We start from the raw sequence: 17,150 nt of genomic DNA, 5'->3' as shown, positions 1-17,150 counted from the left end.
TGATAAAAATATATATTTTATAACAAAGATTTGATAATACAAAGTATGACAATATTATAGAAGTTGGTCAAAAAAGAGAAAAGAGCCTCTTGTTTAATGAAGTGATTTTGGGCAGTTCTTGTTGATGTGAGACAGTTTCCAAAAGCATCAAATCTTCTTTTTACTGAGAGCGCAGCAACTTCTCTGACTCGTGTCCTCTGTCAGTAAAAAAGCGTCTTCACACTGCCGATCATCCTTGGTGACCAGCATCCTAAAATAAGAAGAGAATTTATTTTTAAACAATTAAAACGGAAATAAAATGAACCACATCATTTATGCAGACAGTTTTTGTTTTGCACCTCTAACTACCATCTTATGTGGGAGAAACTACAGCCTATTCAGCAGTAACATACACACCAACAATGTACATATAAGAAACAACAATTTTAATGGAATGGGATCATTTTGAAAGAATTAAAAAAAATTTTTTTATATACTCTGACAACATAAATTTGGTCCAAAACAGTTTGGAAGATTAATTATTGATCTGAAAGCTTTGATACATTTACCGTACTTTATACAAGACTGAGGAACTTGTCCTGGCTTTGTTCAGATATAAATTTTTTCATACATATTTAAAGACAAAGCCTGAAGTTGTGGTGCATTTTCTTAGGAAATAAGAAAGTATTTAAACCTGCAACTTCGAAAATAATCATGTGGTTTGGGGAACAACTCTAATGAAGCTTCCAAAAAAAACCTTAGTGAAACCAAGATTTGCTTTTGGTTTCATTTTTGGGGGAATTATTTTTGTTTTGTTTCTTAAAGAGGATCTATTATACTTCCTTAAAAAGGTTAGGTTAGTATATGACTATGGGCTATCCAGTATTTGTATTTTTGCACAAAATCAATATTAGATAATGAGATGTCAGTCTGCTCAATTCTGCCTTTTTTGAGCTGCTTCCAGAATGAGCTGCTTTAGGGCCTCCTGTTTCTTTAAACCCAAATAAACCAGTTGACCAATCGTGTTCTAGCTTAGCTTGGGTTGCTAGGTGACAGGTAGCGCTGCTGAGGTTGCTAGGCGATGGACTGGGCTTCTCTGGGCCTGATAGGTGAGGGACAGTGCCTGCTGATTAGTGACATTATCTTCCAAAGAATTTTGAAACAGCTCATGCTAAAAAAACAGCTGGGTGGTTCTGCTAAGAGTTTGAGCTGTTTTAAGAAGCAGTAGAAAATCCAAAATAAAGAAAAACAAAATGTGGAAAATGTTGAAAATGTGAATCATTAATCGTTCCCTTTAACAACCTCTCTCTCTAAAATATTTACACCACTAGAAGCTTTTCTATTGCAATATAATCATAATAAAATGACACATTTTGGTATTTTACAGATTTTTTTTTATGTTAGATCATTGAAAAATAGTGGATAACTTTGAAGTTAATGTCATTAAAACCAATAAGTTGAAGTTTCCTGTAAGTGGAAGAAAAATATTTTGCGGTTTCATACTCAGCCAGGTGAACCATCAGTTCTTCCATGTTATACCCAGTCTTGGCACTACATTCATGAAACAAAGCCTGGTAATCCTGTTCAAACCAAAAAAACAAAAAACAAGAAAAGAATAAAAAGACAAACCTTGTACTTATTTGATATTTTAATATGGTTTATTTAATCTAGGCTGCTACTTTACGTGAATCAGTGCAGAGAGCTCTTTGAATATTCAAATACAGCTCACCTCTGCCAGCCTCTCCCCCTCCGGTCTTGTGATTTCTCTGTTGTTATTGTCTGCTAAGTCCAGCTTGTTTCCAAGCAGCATCAGCACAGTCCCTTCACACATCTTATCCTGGAGGGAAAATACACCACACTGACTTAATTCGGTTTGCTCAAGTATAAGAGGAACAAGAGGTTCCCCAAACAAGTTTTTGAGGTAAACAAAATTATCATTATTATGCCACTGAGATTCTAAATGATCATTTTCCTCAATAACCTTTGTGGGTATTCAAATGACTGATTTGCATTTGCCAGAACAGGTCTGCCTTCTTACCCTGACAGAATCCATCCATCCTCTCACCGCACTGAAGGAGGCGCTCTGAGTTACGTCATACATGGCAAGGATGCCGTCTGCCTTTCGGTAATATTGTTCAGTGATGCTGCGATACCTGGAAGCATGCAAACATTTTAATTATATCCAGATAGGCTAGGCTTGAGCTACTGATAACTGATTGGTCAAAGATTCTGCAAATTACAAGCACACATCTGACCTCTCCTGGCCCGCAGTGTCCCACAGCTGCAATGTGATAGTGGTGGAGTTCAGAATTAAAGTCTTCATCTGGAAATCTACACCTAGAAATAACAAAACGTCATCACAACACCCTCCAACAGTCCAGCTACATCCAAAGAATGTAATGTTTTACAGCAGTTTTCTTTCAACAATGGAATAGCTTTAAGTACACACCTTATTACATATGTACAGTATTACAGTTACATAGTTTAGATACTTAAATCTTAAAAGTAGTCAGTTTTACATGTAATCACAGCTACATCTGGATAAACCTGGGCTATCCAGATGGACAGACACATTTTGTCTTGTTACAACCACAAACTTCACTGTTACCGGGATTTCTTGTGACATACTGGCTCACAGCAATGCATGATAATGAGGTGAAAAGAAAAGGATACATTACCTTGATGGGTTTTTTTCTTTTACTAATAATCTGAAAATGTTGCATATTTATTTAACCCCAATTGATCCTCGATGAGCACAAAATCCCCATCATGCTGCAGTAGGGACAAGAGAGCTGAGTTTATTTATTAAAAGATGGGAGGAGCCCATCCTGGATGATATAATGTTAGAAGATGCAAAACTCTGCAGTGTCTTTTTGCCTCCAGCAGGACTACAGGAAGAACTTCCTTACTTAGAAAGTTGAGTACAAAAAAATAAGATTTTGTTTTAGAAAAATATGAAAACTTTTCCTTTCAAACAATTATGCACAATTTTGTGCCAATCTGTCTTCACTCAGACAAGCTGTAAGTTTCTACACAAATAAAGTTTAACATGCTAATTTTCCTCCACATTCTCATTTATTAAATTCGAATAACATACTTTAAAAATTTGGACAGTAATGTGACAAAATGTTAAAAAATACAGTGACGAGGGATTATCCTAATCTCTTCTCTCTGATGTCAAGCAGCAGACATGTGACAAAGTGTAAATACTAGGTGTGTATTTTTGTCAGGTCGACATGACGGAGTACCGTTCCATGTGACTGTTTACACAGCAGGGTGTTAGTCCTTTCGGGGACAGTCTGCTTAAAAGTGTATTTAAGGATGAGGCATTAAACAGTGTTGCTTAAAATCAAGTTTTTAAAATTATTCAAGTAAAATCAACACTTTTATATTTAGTCACCAAACTCTAGATTTCTGCAGAAAATAAGTTGGCAAGGAATTAAGTTTTTATCTGGTTGTATGGTTGAACATAAACACAGTTTTACCCAAAGCTCTGGTCCATGCAGAAAGAAAATTTCCACAGTACAAGACTGGTGATTAAGACTCAAAGTCTGCAATGAAGCATGAAACTTAAGGTTGACTCAGACTGAGTTGGCAGTGGGTTATTAAGTTCAGCTATCATTTGGAAAATTAGACACACAGTAGGACCACCGACAAACTTACCGCAGTAATATTTCCTTTTTATATTAGACAACCAGTCATTCAGTCTTATATGCAAAGACTGGATGTTAAAGGAAGACATACATTGTTACTTTGACATTTACATTGTTCAAAATCTCAAGATGTTTTCCAAGTAAGTAAGAAGGGAATAAGAACTTTTGGACAATGGCATGCTGACTACAGTCTGTAAACATAAGCTTGTTTCCACAGTCTTAAGAAACGGGTCTGGAAAAGACCAGAATTAGGTTCCAGATTGCATCATCGCACAACTACAGTCCAAGATTGACGAATTTTAAATGTTGTCATTTCCATTGGTAGAACATGAAAAGAGCATGATAACCAATAATAACCAGATAGTGTAGTTCTCCAGAGATTTGAAAATTATGTTCAGTATTAAAAAATGCTCCAGGAAAATATATTCTATAGTAATTAATTTACTGTGGCACCAGCAAGCTTGGTAGAAACTGTACTGTCCTGTGATACCCATGCCTCTCACACATGTATGGGAATGCTAGTGTACAATAGAGAATTGCTTACCTACAGTAGAACTCATTTTACTCCAGTAGTTTCCAGTGCAGTAGTGCCGGATGAAGGAGGTCTTACCCACCCCAGAGTTACCCAGAAACACCACCTTAAACACGCGTTGTAGATCGACAAGTCTGCTCTAAAAGCAAAGTAAAATGTACCAAACTTGACACTTTTCTTGGTCTAGTCTTATATTTTTAAGAGGGAATATTTAAGATTCTCACCACCCGAGTTTGAATCTGTTCAACTTTTTCATCTAGGACTTTACATGACGGTAGACAGGTCTTGGGTGAATCTGTGACCTCTTTTGTATCAGTCAATTCCAACTCTTCAGAAGAGCTCAGCTGTCTTCAGAATCAACACAGAAGAAAAATAACTGAATCTTGTCTGCCTCATTACTGTAAAAAAAAAAAAAATTAGAAATGGAGACTCTCAATCATACAAACCTCTCTACTGGCTTGTCTTGCTGCAAGTAGTTGCCTAATATTGACCCTCTCTTCTGCAGAGACTTGGTGACGTTTGGATTCTAGAAGATTACGTGGACAGCATGAGTATTTTCTCTGGATGCTTTTCACATTTAAAAAGACAAAAATGGAGTCAAAAATACTTTATTCTGAAGCAAAATAATTTAACACAATGTTTTTTCCAATAATACAGTTTTTCTTTCATAAATTATAATTTAAGAAAAAATACAAGACAGCATGTGCTCAAAACATTTCTGTGAATGAAAATTAAACATGTATGGCATTCACTTGAAGACAAATTTACTGACAGTGTAACAAACATTAAGCCAGTTTATTTTACTTGTTGGGTTCAGTAAGGGTAACAAAAACATTTTCTTTTCCCGTTGACATGGAACATTAAATTGCGGCTAAGCACAAACCTTCGCTACACTGACCACTTCCACAGAAAACTTAGATTATTAAGTCATTAACAGGAGCTGCCTGTTTGAGTAATCATTGTCCAGGGGATGGAGAAAAGCACATTGCTTTTTCCAAGACTTGGCTCAGGTTGGATAAACCTGCCGGGTCCAAGGAGGACAAGGGTCTTCACTGAAGAGATAAGGGAATGGCTGGGAAGAAAGGACATTGTGTCGGTGACTAACCAGCTTAAGTGATTGCTGGGCGTCTTTCTCATCTCGCAGCCTCCTGTTCATATCCCTAAAAAAAAACATCAAAATGATTACTGCGGAAAATATCTTCTCTATAGTGAAGTCATAATCCATTCTATCAGTTTAATGCCTCCTCCACCAAAGTATCAAACTAAATAATAGTTCTTTGGGGATTCATGTTTCTATTAGTCTCAAAACCTGATTTTGTTCTTTACTGTCTTGGATTGGTTGTAAAATTATAAATTTTTTCATAAGTGTTCATTTAAATGCAGCCAGACACTAAACAGTCCATACGGTTAATTGTTATTTAGCTGGTAGAAACTCACATTGCTGTCATTTAATACAACTACCTTTAGAGAATAGAAACATTAATAACATTTTTATCAAACAGAGAATATAATTTGACTTTTACATAGTCACAAGTCAAAATAAAACATGATAAAGTTAGACAACATCAACACTTTTCTATCAGCACACTGATGTATGACAATCTTTATCCAACCAGATAAAAAAAGAACATTAAGATCAACAATCTCTTTTTTTATCCCCCAAACAGGACCTTGCAAAATAGCAGCACCGATTACAAGCATCAACATTTACATTCAACCAGAATTATTTAGTTTTAAATGCATCACAGCATAAAATAATAAAAGCAGCTAAGCCACCACACCCTCCCTTCTCAGAGACAATGTGCAACCTTTTTTCACTGGGGGACATTTCCACTACCATTCTGAAAGTAACACATCTTACTCTTTGAACATCTTGTCAGCACCCAGCTCCATTAGTATGTTGACAAATCTGGCTGCGGTGGGGTCCTGAGACCAGTCTACATCATTCCTCTCTGCCTCTGATCCATCTGGGCTCAGCTCAGCTGTTTCATCCACACCCATCAGTTCACCTGAGCCAAGGAGACAATAATATGTTCAACTTTTTGTTGTGTTAAAATCACCAACTTCAAGGTAAATCATAGGAGAGCAACATAAAGTATTCCATAATTTTCAAATAGAAGGAAAATGATGAATGTTTAAGAAAAATGTTAAATATGTGGAATACATTTGTAGCATTTCACTGATACTACTAGAATCCAGGGAAAAAAAAAAAACTATACTCAGGGCTCATAAAATTAGTAAGAGCTCACCTGTGTGTCAACAATAACAAAAAAGTCCAGATTTTCTGTCAAGTCCTAAGAGGTTTGTTAGTGAACAAAAATTATCACGAAGACCAGGAAATAAAGCAGACAGGTCAGAGAAAGAATGGTTAAGAAGTTATTATGACAAAAATGCGAAAAAAAAAAAAATGACAAGGGGTATGGAAATTTTTTAAGGCAACGGATCTCACAAACAGCTTTGCTTTGTTTCACAGCCCACTCACCAAGTCCTGTTTTGAACTCAACAGGAGTGAGAAATCCATTGTTCTCTCGGTCCAAACTTTCAAACACAGTCTCCAGTTGTTCTGGGGAGAGTGGCAACTCGCCTTCTAACCTCTGACCACAAACATAAAAATCAACACTTTAAAAATGAATGTCCTTAAAGTTGCTGCTCTACCAAACCAGCCACCATACCTGCATGTCTCGTTTTGTGATGAACCCTTTACCCTCTTTGTCACACAGGACAAAAAGCTCTTTGGCTTTGCCCATGGTCTCTGCCTGTGGGCTCAGTGGCGTCGGCTCTCTGGCATGTGGTGAAGCCAGCGGGCTACGTCTTTGACTCAGTCTGGGGCTGCCAGACGGTAGGCTCCTCAGTCTGGGGCTGCCAGACGGTAGGCCCTTCACTCTGGGGCTTAGTGGGACCACCTCACCCCTGCCTTGGCCCACCAGCACTTCACCATCATTCAGCCACATAGACATTCCTATAGGGAGACAAAAAAGAGGAATAAATGATTCAGTCATTATGTTTTATCTATCTTTAGTCTAAAAAACAGGACTTTAACTCTCCTGATGAATTGGAATCAATGTCTTGCTTGTATGACTGTAGAAAATGCTGTCTTAAATTAGCAAGAAAGTGTCCATGAGACTACTCCCTTGTTAAACACAGTGCAGAGTAAACTGTGACTGAGCACATGACACAAAGGTTGTCAGGCTGATCTACACCACATTTCATAACAGTTTCAGATATTTTTTATCATGCCATTGATAAATAAATATGAAGAAACTATTCCTTCATATTTATTGCTAAATTATGTCAAGATCATATACAGCTTTGCAGAGCACAACAAGTTGTTCTCCCTAAAAGGAGAGCAGGATGTGTATGTGATTAAAAACAGGATGGTGTCATATGAGAAGAATTATGTGTTCTTGAAGGGGAGAGCAGCTAGAACAAGGGAAAGAGATGCAAATTTAACATTTGCAGCTGTTTGCATTGTCAGAGCTACCACAATTACAAGCAGATTTACCTCCAAAGAGCTATGAGGAAACAGCATTAGTAGCAACATCAACATTCGGAATTTTCTATTGAATACAATGAGTTATACATTTTTTACAGTCAGAGTGAATTCACAAAAGTCACATTTTTCATTACAAACCAACAAAAGCAATTTTTGACTTTCATATGCTGAACTAAAGTCAGGCTTAGTATAACATGTCTTGACCTTTCTACTGTATCTCTATGCTCCGCTATCTGTTAAGACATAAAATAAAACGTTGATAAAAGCTGTAAATTATCTAGCTGGTGGTCCGGGAAGTTTTCAAAACTAAAGGATATAGTACACCAGATAAGAGACTTGTGCAAACAGTGCGTTTTAGAGATTTAGTGTGTCAGTCGAACTCTAAACAAGCCAGAAGCCACACCAAAGTTCATAAACTGCAATAGACTCTATTCATTTTTCATTAATTTTAAAGAGGTGGCAGAAGTTGTTTCGCTTAACTATGTGGTGAACTTCAAACATGCGTTCCCTAAAATACCAGAGCACTTACGATAAAACAACAAGTTTAGCAAACAAAATGGTTACAAAATGCATATCTGTGTTTGAAATTGCACTTATAATTTTGTTAAACGCCTTTAGGACACGTTTAATGGCCTAAAGTGAATGCGAAACTTGAAATTTAGGGCAGCATTTCAAGCAGAGGAAACAAAACCCACCACAATAGATCATTAAAAATTATTAAAGCAGAACCCCCCACAGAGACAACATTTTACAGTGAACTAGTGAAGTAAAAAGAAGGTCAGAGTTAATTTAAGAGACACATGTTGCATAATAAGCTAACCGAAGTTGGAAAAAGTTTGATTACTTACCTGCTGCAGCCGCGTTACTACAGAGTCCTCTACCTTTGATCACTTAACTCAGTCACTCAAGTTCCTATCTTAGACACTAGAGGGCGACTGCACAGTTTATATATTTACCGTAATGTTGACTGAAGCCAGGAAAATGGAATTTTTGGTTCTTGCTGCATTACGATAAGCATAGCAATGGCTCACTGTTTGTAAAATAATATATTTTAAAAAAAATTTGTTTATATGGCACTGGATAGTCTTGGCACTTAATACATTTCAGAGCTGCTGGTCCGAAATGAAGCAAGTCTATTCAAGTCACCGGAGACCACACTGCAGTAAATTTCATATAAGTGAGAGATAATTAGAAAACATCTTTGTAAGCAATACTCCTACTCCTCCTCCTCCTACTACTACTTCCAATAATAATAATAATAATAATAATAATAATAATAATAATAATAATAATAATAATAATAATAATAATAATAATAATAATAATAATAACAATAATGCTATGATCAAATTAAACTCTCGCTCATTTGATGTAATTCTTTTTTATGTATTTACACAAATTAACTTCTGTTGTTTTATTTTTTCTTTAAAGCAGATTCACTTACCATGTTTATGTTGTGCTACACAAAAAAACTTGCCCTCGCTTTGCTGCCATTATGGTAAAAGAGAAGCGTTACCATGGAATTACGGAAATACATGCGATACTGCTGAAAAGGGCTGGGGGATGCATTAAGAGATCATCGTTTTGGGGGGAAAAGTAGAAAGAGGTGAAATGAAGAGCTACTTTTACTTCAGGTGAGTAGGCAATTACCATTTTCTTAAACTCTGCTTGTATAACAGTCGATGTAGTTGTAAAGGTGTGTAGATTTTGTAGAAATCTCACACTTATCCGTCTTCGAGATTATCCGCTACCAGAGCAAAACAGCGCCAGACAGTCGTCATGAGGGGAATAAAAGCAGATGGAAGAACAACAGCATCAAAACAAGAGATTGTCGTCGTGCCCGCGTAAATTTAGTTCGCTCAGAGCCATAATCCCAGCAGCGACCTTTACACATGCCTGCCTGTGTAACAGCATGATGACCTTACATGGATGGGTTTACTTCTAATTTAGTTGTCTGAGGCAGAGGAGCTCTTACATCAACTCCTCGTATCGGTGGAGATTTCCAAGAAACTCAGGATGTTATGTTCTGCTGGAAGTTTTGCATTACTCTACAACGTTCCTGTTATTTTGCAACCTCTGTTTTATTCTTTGTAGGTGATACATTCAAGGGGATTTTCTACATGAAGGATGCCATCATACAGGATAAAGCATGCTCAAGTGCCAGAATTTCGCTGACAGTTTGGACAGACTTGTGTCCTCAGATTTCTTTTATCTCTGCCAAAAATATTTCGGAACATTTTTTTAAAAAAAAGCAACCAACTGAATTATGTGAATGGACTATTTTTCCACTTTGTATAACCACATGGACCGTGTTTTTGTACTGAAGAATGTACGAGGTTTATGCTGAGCGACTAGTCAGAAGTGTGAAGGCAACCAGCCAAAGGAAAAGAGGACAGTGAAGATCAGGTCAAAGATGCTTCAGACTGGAAACTACTCACTGGTGCTTCTAATCCAACTGGTTCTGCTGGCATATGACCTCTTCGTTAATTCCTTTAGTGAACTTCTGAGAGGAGCTCCTGTCATCCAACTTGTGCTTTTCATGTAAGTCACAGAATATGATAACTTTTTAGATATCACAGAGATTAACGTTAAATAGTGGTATATCTGAGAGACGCAAAGATAAGGCTTTTTTGACCAATAGAATTTCTGGGATTTTTTTTATTTCTGAGCTGCCAAATCTGATTTTGAATGATTAGCATTTTTGTTAAGAAATTATAACACATAAAGGGAAAAAAAAGACTTGTATCTGGATCTTTGAGGTTGTAATCAAACAGAAAATGAAGGAATTAAAAATCCCAATTTGTACATCAAAGTACAACCTTTTTCCTTATGCCTGCCACAACAACAAATTTTGCTTGGCGATAATTTGTTCCAGAAGTTATTGTGATAAATCATAATATTGTTCTTTTTAGACTATTTTCACATAATGTAATGGCAGTGGCTTAATAATACACATCCACCTTCTTAAAGATCAGTAATCTTTATATTCTAACAAATCTTTAATTCTGGAACTGGCAGATATGTTAAGCATACAAAATAAATAACCAAAACAATAGAAACGGCAAACAAAATGAGTTATGAAGTCTCTGTTAACAAAATTGTCATTCAAAAAAGGGCTAGCTGAGAACCAATGGACCAGACTGAAGACTTTGTTATCCACTTTTTGGTAGGAAGAGAGAGAAAAAAAGATAAATTATGCAAATGGAAATTTGCATAATTTCAATTTGCATAATGGAAATGGAAATCAAGCTTGTTTTATTTTCTCATGCAATTAATTGATTTATTGCTTATTGTGACAAGCCTACTTGTCACTGATTGTTTTTTTCAAATGCAAAATTTCCTGAATAGTTTTTCAGGATTTATCAGTAGTTGTTCAAGGGAAAATAGGCAGAGTCTTAAATGTGGCCAATTGATTGCTGCATATGTTGTAATAAATATACTGGAAACCATACAGTTGGTTTTCATTTAATTGTATTAACTGGAATACAGTTAATACAATTAACTGTATAATTAACTGTACAGTTAATACTGTATTTCAGTTAATACAATTAGCTTCAATTTCAAACAAATGAAAGTGATGAGTATCACTTTCATTAGAAAGTAATACAGATTTAGCTCTACACACAAGAAAAATAGTGTCCGATGTGAGAGAAAAAAAAATCACAATTCAGTTTTTTTCTTGATTCCTGAAATTTTTAGGCATTCCAGAAATTATACCTCTGTCATATATTTTAGTTAGTTTTTCTCTTGACATTAATTTATTACTGGTTCCAAATTCCAGGTGTTTAAGGAGATAGTTAATTGAAATTTCTGTCTTAACTGAAGGTGTTTCAGGAGTTTTTTCAGGAACTGAAGCAGCCTTTCAGATGAGACATCCAGTTTCTTAGATTTAGTATAGACACAACAGTGAATTTGGCAACAAAATGTTGTTCGGCTGCCAGAGTACACAAAATAATTGCTGAAAAGTTATAACTAAAATATAAATATATACAGATATATAAAAGTCATATTGCGGATGATTGATAATCTGCACCAGATTAGACGGTGGGTAAATTCTTAATATGATTACTGAAAATCATTCTCCTTGTGCCAACTAATGTGACGTTTCTCGATTTAAGATAAAAATCTGATTTGATAATATTTAATTTCATTTAGACTGTCTATATCTAGCCTTTTAAAAATAGCATGTACCAAACTTAGTGTAAGAACATTGAGTGATGCTGACCTGCCCCTCCTCCACCTGGTGATCAAAGAAGCACCATCCGTCATTCTTATTAAGACCGAAGGCTCTACCCAAACATAAAGCTTATTGTTGTGTTACTATATAAAGAGCAGGATAGGAAAGCAGTAGATTATTTTGTTTAAGACTCCTGTCAGAATCAATGACTGGAAAAAACCCACCTCATGTTCTTGTCACCACACCAAAATCCATCCATCCATTTTCTTACACCCTTGTCCCTAGTGGGGTCGGGAGGTGCTGGTGTCTATCTCCAGCTAACGTTCCGGGCGAGAGGCGGGGTTCACCCTGGACAGATCTCCAGTCTGTCACAGGGCAACACAGAGACAGACAACCATGCACACACACACTCACACCTTGGAAAAATTTAGAGAGACCAATTTACCTAACAGTCATGTTTTTGGACTGTGGGAGGAAGCCGGAGAACCCGGAGAGAACCCACGCATGCACAGAGAGAACATGCAAACTCCATGCAGAAAGACCCCGGGCTGGGAATCGAACCCAGGACCTTCTTACTGTAAAGGCAACAGTGCTAACAACAGACCAAAATCAACACCCTAAATAAACCGACAAAAACTGTGTTTGCAGCATCCAGGACATCGCCATCTTGTTCAACGTCATCATCATCCTCCTGATGATGTTCAACACCTACATCTTCCAGGTCGGCCTTGTGTCTGTGCTGCTGGGCAGATTCAGGGCTCTGCTTGTTTTCTCCGCTCTCTACCTGACCCTCAGTATCTGCTTCCACTGCTGGGTGTTGGTATGCTCCGGCCTTCACAGACAGTTGTGTACAAACAGAAACTCAGAAATTAAGACATGTCTGACTTTACTTCTACACTCTTTTAGTGTACAGTGCTGTGAAAAAAATATTTGACCTCTTACAGATTCCTTACTTATTTTTTTTGCTTTTTTTTGTCAATTTAAAATTTTCAATTCAAAGTACAGTTTTAAAATGATTTCATTTATTGAGGAATCAACTCAACTATTAATTAACCACATTTTCCAGGAAAGCCACATCTGCCTGATTACTGGCCCAACCAATCAAGAAATTACTTAAACAAAAATCTGTCTGACAGCATGAAGTAAGATGTGGCTCAGGAGGTAGGGGTTCATGTTGTAATTGTTGGGTTGCCAGTTTGAACCCCTTTTCCATTTGTCTCAGTCACTTTCCTGTTGTATCTTTGGTCAGAGGTGGTGCCGATTGAGTGGCAGCCTCTATTCTGTCAGACTGCCCCAGTGGCTACAATGTAAGCTTACCACCCTTAGTGCCACTAAACAAGCCAGTGACTGATTGTAAAGTGCTTTGGAGTCCTTTGACTTTCGAAAATGATCTACAAGTGCAACCCCTTTACCATTACCATAAAAAAATTGCATAAAGCAATTATGGCAAGTTCCAGGCCTCATCACTCGAAGAAAAGAATCCAGAAACTCTAAAGCTGGACCCCTGATGTTTGCCAGTCAAAATCTGTTTATTAATCAACAACAAAACATATTCTCTACAGCTATTTAAAAAACTCATGGATGGGTCAGGCAATTATAAGACTTAGGACACAATTTCTTTTTCATATAATGATTGAGTTTGTTTGGATTGCTTTTTCCCTAATTCAGTGAAATCATCATTGAAAATCAATCTTGAGAGATCTGTAATGGGGCAAATACATTTTCACAGTCCTGTGTAATTGCTTTGCATTGTGAGTGTTTTATCTTTTTGCTCCTAGAACCTAAGATGGCTCGACTCGAACCGTTTTGTGTGGACAGATGGTCTTCTGGCTCTCTTTGTTTTCCAGAGAACAGGTAATTAATACAAAGATAAAACAGACACATACGCAGTTACTCTTGGTTTTTCTTACAGCTTGTGTCTGTTAACAGCGGCTGTGTTGTACTACTACTTATACAAGCGCACAGCGGAGCACATGGGGGACCCGAGGCTGTATGAGGACTCTATGTGGCTGCGCGATCAATTTGCCAGAGCTCGTCAGTGACAACGGGACAGTGTTGAGAGAAACAATAAAGGCTCCTTGTGGAAACTGCCATCTGACAAGACTGGGCATGCTCACCAGTGACTCGTATCTGAATCCTTAGATTTTATGCTTGTGATGTGTTGGACTCTAAGAGAATTGCCATTGAGCAGAGATTGAACTCACGCTCTGTTAGTGAATGACTCAAAGTTTCAGTTTGTTTAAACTGGCTCCTCAAAGTGAGGCAGACAGGCGGTTAAATGGTTTACACTGGCAGGCAGGCCAAGGATGGCATATGTAGTATAGTATTAATCAGGATTGAGCCTGTTAATCTTTGTGGCCTTTTAAAAAACAAGCTACTACACACTTACTGCAAACAAAAGAATGAAAAAAGTTTGGCCTGCCTTCATTTCATTTTATGTTTTATACCCATTGACTCTAAGATGTAGACCTTGTCCATTTGGTAGAATTTTATTATTTCCCTCAAAAAAAGAAATCAGATGGTTTTTTTGCCTTAATAAAATGTTAGCCTGTGCTGTTTACATTGTAAAAGTGATTTAAACAAGCCAATTTCTATGTGAACTCTGTTGGGTTTTTAGTTGGAATCTTTGTATTGTGTTCAATGTTTTTTTTATAATTATTATTAAATAATCCTCATCTAATTACGGTGTAATCCTTCATTAGTAGGCTAGTCAGTATTATCCAGGAGACAAGGTGAAGCAGGGTGCCCTATTTTTAACCCAAAGATTAATCAGGGATTGAGGCTTTAAGGTGCCACTAGTAAAACACACCACAAATAGCCTTCAGTGTGTCAAATTAACTTACTATTCTCAACCTGGTTAAAGTAGTTCAAGACAGATACTAGGTATAGTTTGTACAACACCATTACCACTGTTTTGCAAACATAATTATACCACTATGTCCAGTTAATATAACAAACTTAATTTCTTTATGCAATTGTCCAAAACAAAATGGAGCTTAATTGTGAAAAGGGTGCAAAAGTATACATGGTTTTTATAATTATTTCCACAAATAAAAATGTGAACATTGCTGTACATTTGCATTCAGTAGAAACAATGTAATACTTCATAGAACCTTTCACTGCAATGAGGATTATTGTCTTTAGAGGAATATTAGTGATAGTTGTTTATCTAAAAAAAATAAATTTTTGCCTCTTCTTTGCAAAGTAGTTGAAATTTAAGTGAGACTAAAGCCTCCATGATGGCAACATTGTTAGCACAGCAAGAATGTCTTGAGTTGGAATTTCCAGGGGTTTTCTGCACGGTTTGCATCTTGTAGAAATACTCTGGCCTTAGGAGTGAATGACTGAAGGACATCTTAACAAATTTTTAAACCTGAACTCTGAATTATTTTATGACTAATTATCTTTTAGCTAGACGGCCATGCCAGTCTATTTCAATTAAATTACAGATTTAGCAGAGCACGAGTTATTGTTGTGCAACATGACCCTTCTTTAATCATGTCTATATTGTATTATTAAAATATTAATAGAAGAATAACACTCACAAGACTTAAAGAACCACACCATAATTTGTACAAATCCCCTTTACTTGTGAAATGAAATCCAGAGTCCTTGTGATTCAAATAATATTGTCAGTGCCATCAAATTAAAAGCCAGAATCTTGTAAGTGTTGTGATGGATGTTCTTTGTCTCGTTGGAATGTGTGATGTTCTTTTGACTTAGCCACCTAAAACAGCAGGAAAACAGATAAAATTCAGTTAAAAGTGCTTAATAAACATAAACCTCTATTAACAATGTAAAAGACAAGATGTTACATGTACCTTCATACGTAGATGCCGACCCACAGCAGTAAGAAAAGCACGCCAAAGCCCATAAAAAGTGAAGCCACCAGTGAGATAAGCAGCTCCTTGTAGACGTCCCTTGTGTATTTTGTTGATGTTACTTCATAACTGATGAAAAGTTCAGGAAACTCAGGCAGAAGCACGAAAATAAAATAGTCCTCTCTCAGTCTAATATACATGAAATGGGCTGATGAAAGCATTAAAATAAACCCATCAATTGGGCTTTTTATTCTAATTTTAATACTCAGTTTCTTTTAAATGTCCATAATTATACATTTTTACTGGCACAATATGTTCATAATTCCATTTCATCACTGTAAGGCCATCATAATTCATCACAACATTGGGATTTTTAATGACATTATGCTGTGCTATTATTGTACAGCATAGTCTATTTTTTGTGTGTATCCTGACTTTGTTTTTTCAATGTCCACTCTACATCCCCCAGCTGTGAGTTTGATTTCAAACATTCATATACCCAAAGTCCAGGGAATTGATATGTCATCATATATTTTTGTTCAGTCCCTGCAAATTGTGTTGTTTATAACTCTGAAACACTGAAACTCTGCTATTTTCCAATCAATATAAGAGATATTTCAAATTACATTATTATTTTTTGACACAAGAGTTACAAGTTATAGAAAATGTAAGTTGCCATATATGGTGCAATATAATCTTGACCCAGAACCATCCACAGGAGACAGTGCGCATTTAATACTCTCATGTCCTTTATGCTGTGTACAACGGACAGTATAAGGTACTGTAACAGAACCAGCGGAAGGATACACGAAGAACCAGGCTGTGAAGAACATTCCGATGGCCAGTAGGACCACAGTGAGGTGGGGGAACACCGCTGGGTTCACCGGGCTGGTGTACCTGGTCATGGCCTCTAGTTCCTGCAGCCACAGCAAACAGGAAGCCCACACACAAGCAGCTTAAAAATACTGAAATTTATCAAAGTAACGCAACATAAAAACAATTTTCGGTAAGCGGCTTTGGTAAGCGATACAAATAATCTGAAGACATTTAGTGACTTGCTCAGCAACGTTTGCATGCTTGCTAGCTGCTCCATTCAGAAAATATATTGATTTATCGGGGAACAAGAATACAACGTGTAAAGATGAAGCTAGCAAAATATATCAAGATTGCATGTATAAAAGCATAATATGATATACACTGAGTAATAAATATCGGAATTCATTACCATTTTGAGACGAAGCGAGATTCCCGCAGCTACTGTTCGAGATGAAAAGGCCACGTACTGGTTACTGCTTCCTGGTTTTTTGGACGTAGGGATGACGCCATTACGTCAAATTACTTTTTCCCTCATGTAAGCCTTTCAGGAAAATTTGCCTTTCGAATCGCTCAGTGCTATATACATTTTGTCGGTTATTTGCTCTGTAAATTTTGACTTAGTGATCTACAATGAAATAGTCACCAATGAGTCTTTTATTATGTGTGTTCTGCCTGAGAG

At 36.7% G+C, this 17,150-nt stretch overlaps 4 protein-coding genes across 7 annotated transcripts; 1 reads left to right on the top strand and 3 right to left on the bottom strand.

Moving 5' to 3' along the window:
* On the bottom strand, positions 1 to 5,323 carry cracr2b (calcium release activated channel regulator 2B). 3 transcript variants are annotated; one of them, XM_044124326.1, is made up of 9 exons: positions 5,270 to 5,323; positions 4,611 to 4,690; positions 4,389 to 4,512; positions 4,177 to 4,303; positions 2,235 to 2,316; positions 2,018 to 2,132; positions 1,709 to 1,816; positions 1,483 to 1,559; positions 1 to 250 (listed from the first exon to the last, which is right to left on the bottom strand). In XM_044124326.1, the coding sequence occupies exons 1-9, from the start codon at positions 5,318 to 5,320 to the stop codon at positions 148 to 150; spliced, it is 867 nt and encodes a 288-aa protein (XP_043980261.1). In that variant the 5' UTR covers positions 5,321 to 5,323; the 3' UTR covers positions 1 to 147. The 3 variants fall into 3 exon arrangements, with proteins under 3 accessions (XP_043980261.1, XP_043980262.1, XP_043980263.1); XM_044124327.1 differs by having other exon boundaries at positions 4,392 to 4,512; XM_044124328.1 differs by lacking the exon at positions 1,483 to 1,559 and having other exon boundaries at positions 117 to 250.
* Positions 5,324 to 6,021: 698 nt separating this feature from the next.
* Positions 6,022 to 8,446, bottom strand: LOC122835566 (EF-hand calcium-binding domain-containing protein 4A-like). Its single transcript, XM_044124726.1, has 4 exons — positions 8,353 to 8,446; positions 6,837 to 7,123; positions 6,647 to 6,758; positions 6,022 to 6,173 (listed from the first exon to the last, which is right to left on the bottom strand). The coding sequence occupies exons 1-4, from the start codon at positions 8,363 to 8,365 to the stop codon at positions 6,022 to 6,024; spliced, it is 564 nt and encodes a 187-aa protein (XP_043980661.1). The 5' UTR covers positions 8,366 to 8,446.
* Positions 8,447 to 9,175: 729 nt separating this feature from the next.
* Positions 9,176 to 13,927, top strand: tmem138 (transmembrane protein 138). 2 transcript variants are annotated; one of them, XM_044124976.1, is made up of 5 exons: positions 9,176 to 9,291; positions 9,752 to 10,198; positions 12,483 to 12,654; positions 13,613 to 13,688; positions 13,764 to 13,927. In XM_044124976.1, exons 2-5 carry the CDS (start codon positions 10,071 to 10,073, stop codon positions 13,874 to 13,876), a joined length of 489 nt encoding a protein of 162 aa, XP_043980911.1. In that variant the 5' UTR covers positions 9,176 to 9,291; positions 9,752 to 10,070; the 3' UTR covers positions 13,877 to 13,927. The 2 variants fall into 2 exon arrangements, with proteins under 2 accessions (XP_043980911.1, XP_043980912.1); XM_044124977.1 differs by having other exon boundaries at positions 9,190 to 9,291; positions 9,984 to 10,198.
* Positions 13,928 to 15,403: 1,476 nt separating this feature from the next.
* Positions 15,404 to 16,989, bottom strand: tmem258 (transmembrane protein 258). The gene is made up of 4 exons (XM_044124978.1): positions 16,881 to 16,989; positions 16,463 to 16,572; positions 15,656 to 15,784; positions 15,404 to 15,561 (listed from the first exon to the last, which is right to left on the bottom strand). The coding sequence occupies exons 1-3, from the start codon at positions 16,881 to 16,883 to the stop codon at positions 15,658 to 15,660; spliced, it is 240 nt and encodes a 79-aa protein (XP_043980913.1). The 5' UTR covers positions 16,884 to 16,989; the 3' UTR covers positions 15,404 to 15,561; positions 15,656 to 15,657.
* Positions 16,990 to 17,150: the final 161 nt, after the last annotated feature.

This window comes from Gambusia affinis, linkage group LG08, assembly GCF_019740435.1.
Source record: "Gambusia affinis linkage group LG08, SWU_Gaff_1.0, whole genome shotgun sequence".
NCBI lineage: Eukaryota > Metazoa > Chordata > Actinopteri > Cyprinodontiformes > Poeciliidae > Gambusia > Gambusia affinis.
This window is presented reverse-complemented; position numbering and strand designations above follow the sequence as displayed.